General features: G+C 38.5%; 1 protein-coding gene across 1 annotated transcript; it reads left to right on the forward strand.

Moving 5' to 3' along the window:
• The first annotated feature begins 212 nt into the window (after positions 1-212).
• Positions 213-3691, forward strand: LOC130988515 (FCS-Like Zinc finger 14-like). The gene is made up of 2 exons (XM_057912390.1): positions 213-1169; positions 3007-3691. The coding sequence occupies exons 1-2, from the start codon at positions 658-660 to the stop codon at positions 3140-3142; spliced, it is 648 nt and encodes a 215-aa protein (XP_057768373.1). The 5' UTR covers positions 213-657; the 3' UTR covers positions 3143-3691.

The raw sequence follows: 3691 nt of genomic DNA on the forward strand, positions 1-3691 counted from the left end.
TTGAGTTGGGCACGAAAATTAAGAATAAATGGTTAAGAGTGTAAAGTAGGTAGGATCCACTTATTTTATGTGAGTAGAGAAAGTAGGGACCACATACTATTTTAGGAAAGTGCAAATTCTAGTGGGACAAACAAAAAAGGCAAGTGTGCCAAGTCTAGTGGGACGGAGGGAGTATTTCATTTATTTTTAAATCGGGGAGTTTCCATAGATTTTGGTGGAATTTGTTTGTGCACACAGACATATTGTGGTTGCGGATTCAGCTTTGCCCGTGACCAAAATAAAACTTAGAAGCTTACAATTTATTTAACGCTACTAAATGTATTTCAAACTCTTTTACTAATAATCCTTCTCCCCTTCTTTATAATTACTCCATCTCTTTAGTTCCAAAAACAATAAAAAGAAAATTTTATATATATCTTCCCTCCTATCGCTGAAACCTCAGACTAAATTGAAGAGAGAGAAGAAGAAGAAGCAGCAGCTTCAGATTCCCTCCTCTGGGTTTTAACCCTCCCCCCTCTTTCTCTCTCTAGAGTCACACACTCCCAATTCACAATCGGATGTAGTCGCCTGCTGATCTCCATAAAACTCCCCAAACAATCCAACGGAACGCATAAACCACCGCAGTTTCTCGCATATCTTTCTGGTCTGTGTGCAGAAATGGCGGAAACGAAGGGAAAAAAGAAGAGGCTATCGATAAACCTCTCCTTTCTCGCACTCTCCGACTCCAGAAAACGAGCCAACGCCCGCTTCCTGCCGACGCATTTCGAGGGACCGAACGGCGTCGTGGGGCTCGGCATTCTCGCGGCCATGAGAGCTGATCGCCAGCCGCATCACGATCTGTTTCGCAACAACGGTGCCGTTCTGGCGATTTCTCCAAAATCGGCGTCCAACTCCATCCACATAATCAACAGTAGTCATAAGAAGATCAGCGCGGAGGAGTGCGAGGAGTACACTTGTGTGATTTCTCACGTGGGGAAGAATCTCGTGAAGAAGAAGGAGTATTTCGAGGCTGAGATTTTGGGGGCTAATGATGGGTGTGCGGGTGTTTTTACTGGAAACGGCGGCGGTTATGCGGCGGAGAGCGGTGGTGCTGAAACCTACGCCGGTTTTCTGAATTCCTGCGTCCTATGCGAGAAGAAGCTCCATGGCTTGGATGTTTTTATGTACAGGTAAAATTCGATAACTATTTAGTTTTAGTAGTTGATCATGATTTGAGATGAGATTAGATGATTTTGTTGTACTAATTGTTATACTACTGTTTGATTGTTAGATTATGTCTTACTTTTATGGCTAATTTTGAGCTGTCCGTGATGGTGAATTTGGTTATGCTTTATGCTTATTCCATGTTTTAGGTATCCTTTTGGAATAATATCTAGTTTATTTTTGATGATTTCGATTCGATTCATCTTTGCAATATATTTTTGGCATTGGAATTGCTTTATTGAGAGAGAGAGAGAGAGAGAGAGAGAGAGAGATGCTAAAAATGAAGTAGATAAAGAACCTAATTGGTGCCCCAAAAGCTGAATGGATCACAATGCAATCTCACTTACTTTATATACAAGATTCTCACAAAAGACTTACAGTATGTATTGTAGTGGAAAGGGTATAGTTAGTAAAGCGCTACTTCTGTGGCTGTTGTGTTTTCTGGGTGACTGGAACAGCAGTCGTACTCAGAAATGAGATTCATCAGTTTAAAGTTAAATACCGCAATATTTGTAGTTTGTTTGTTGATGGTAAAGATTATTGGACAAGGGCACTAAAACATGTATGCTAGATGAAGGTGATTTCAGAAAGCAAGTAGTTAGAAGAGTTTGGTTTCCTTTCATACGGTTTATAGCAAGAGGCTCGAGTCGCTCATAATTGCCTTTTAGAGAAATTAGCATAGAATTCACTGCTTTAACTTATCACTTATCCGCATGTTTTCATAAAAATGGAGTGGAATTATAATCTTTAGGGGGTTCCAAGAGTTTCTCAAATAAGTTTTGGAACAACTTTTGGCAAGAAACAAATTATTATACTGGTAGTATTTTTTAGAAAATAATGCACCATCACATTTCTCATGTACTAATGTAATGAGGAAAAGTAGTTTATAATCTCTAGTATATATTTATGTAACTTACTCTGGAGATGGAGTGGAGGGTCGGGAAGTGGCAAATTGCAGCGAAGTATTAGGTTTCCCTTCAAAGTATATATGGTGTGTTGTAATCCTAATTCCTTCCACATTAATTATTTCTGCAAGTTTTTGTATTGAAAAGGCTTAACTCAACAATCAACATCTTGTTTTAATGCTTTGAAGTTGACGTTGACATGTTTTGCTTGTAGTGCAAAACATGCTTGCTTGGTTCTGTAATTAAAGACATTGATTATAAATTCTAGCAATGTACTTTGCTTTTCAAGAAAACTTAAATACCTCTTCGTATTCAACTGAAGAAAGATGGAGACTCTGATTGTATAACTAATCACTTGCTTTTTTTCGACCATGAGCTTATTCTCTGATAACTAATCTGTATTTCTTGTGGCCCTTATTACTTTATTAGCTTCTGTTTGCTTTTCCCATTTGAGAAATCTATATGGTTGCAAATTGGACTTATTCCACTTAGATGAAGATGCTAATCTAGACTTTTTAACATGTGTTTCATCAGCTACATTAGTATTTCTTTTGTTTTTGTCCACTATAAGCTTGCATCATGATATTGCCGACTTCTGAGATTTGTCTGAGTGGGAATATCTCAACTTGCAGCCATTGATATACTTAGGAAAGAAAAACAAGAGAGAGAGAGAGAGAGATTTATTATTGTGGACCAACAACTGTTTTGCTGAATTCTCCATAAGTTTGAGGTCCAAATTGTGATGTTGATGTCTATCAACCTTATCATTCATATCTCTGCATAATTGATTACTGGAACACTACATATGAAAATGGGCATGCATTTGATCATGATGGAAAAAATGTCGCAATCCCTTATTGATGAATACTTATTGCATCTTTTGCTGATGATTCTGCAGAGGGGATAAGGCATTCTGTAGCACAGAGTGTCGCTGCAAGCAAATATCAATGGACGAACAGAAGGAGAAGTGCCATTCCAAGGCGAGGGCACGTATGAAGCACTCAGTTTCGCCATTCTCTGTCGCCGCAGCCTGAGTCCTTGAGATGTTTGAACGTATATATAGTATATACCGATTGTAGAAGAATAAAAGCTCCTTCAAGATCGTTTGTATGGGAGAGGGAGAGGGTGGGGTGGGGTGGGTTGGGGTTGTACTTCAAAATTTTGGTTCGTAAACTCTAAGGACGGGAGAGTGGAGTTGAGCCATACGACCAGAGGCCCTAAGTTGAGATACTGTATTGGAGAAGCCAAAGAGAAAAAATTGAATAATTTAATTATTTACTATCTACTTGGCCTTATTCTTCATCTGGAGCTAGTAGCTTCTTTGCAGGACCAAGATCGAATCATTAGTTGGTTATGATTGAGGATTCCGCAAAATAAAGCCATTAATTTGAGGTCAACATTTCGTATGAATCTTGAACATTGGCCTCTTGGATTAGTTATCAGGGCCTATAACATAATAAGCACATTATTGTTTGAGTGAGTGAGTAGCCATTCAAAACTCTAATTCGTTATCCCAACTATGTGATAATATGTGTTATCTGTTATAGATTTGTGGTCACATACCAAATATATTGTCTTTTATC

The sequence above is a fragment of the Salvia miltiorrhiza genome, chromosome 1 (assembly GCF_028751815.1).
Source record: "Salvia miltiorrhiza cultivar Shanhuang (shh) chromosome 1, IMPLAD_Smil_shh, whole genome shotgun sequence".
NCBI lineage: Eukaryota > Viridiplantae > Streptophyta > Magnoliopsida > Lamiales > Lamiaceae > Salvia > Salvia miltiorrhiza.

Bases quoted from the DNA above. Each gene is read 5' to 3' on its own strand.
- LOC130988515 (XM_057912390.1), top strand. From the start codon at position 658: ATGGCGGAAACGAAGGGAAAAAAGAAGAGGCTATCGATAAACCTCTCC. The intron at 1,170-3,006 runs GTAAAATTCGAT...ATGATTCTGCAG, and splicing joins TTGGATGTTTTTATGTACAG to AGGGGATAAGGCATTCTGTA.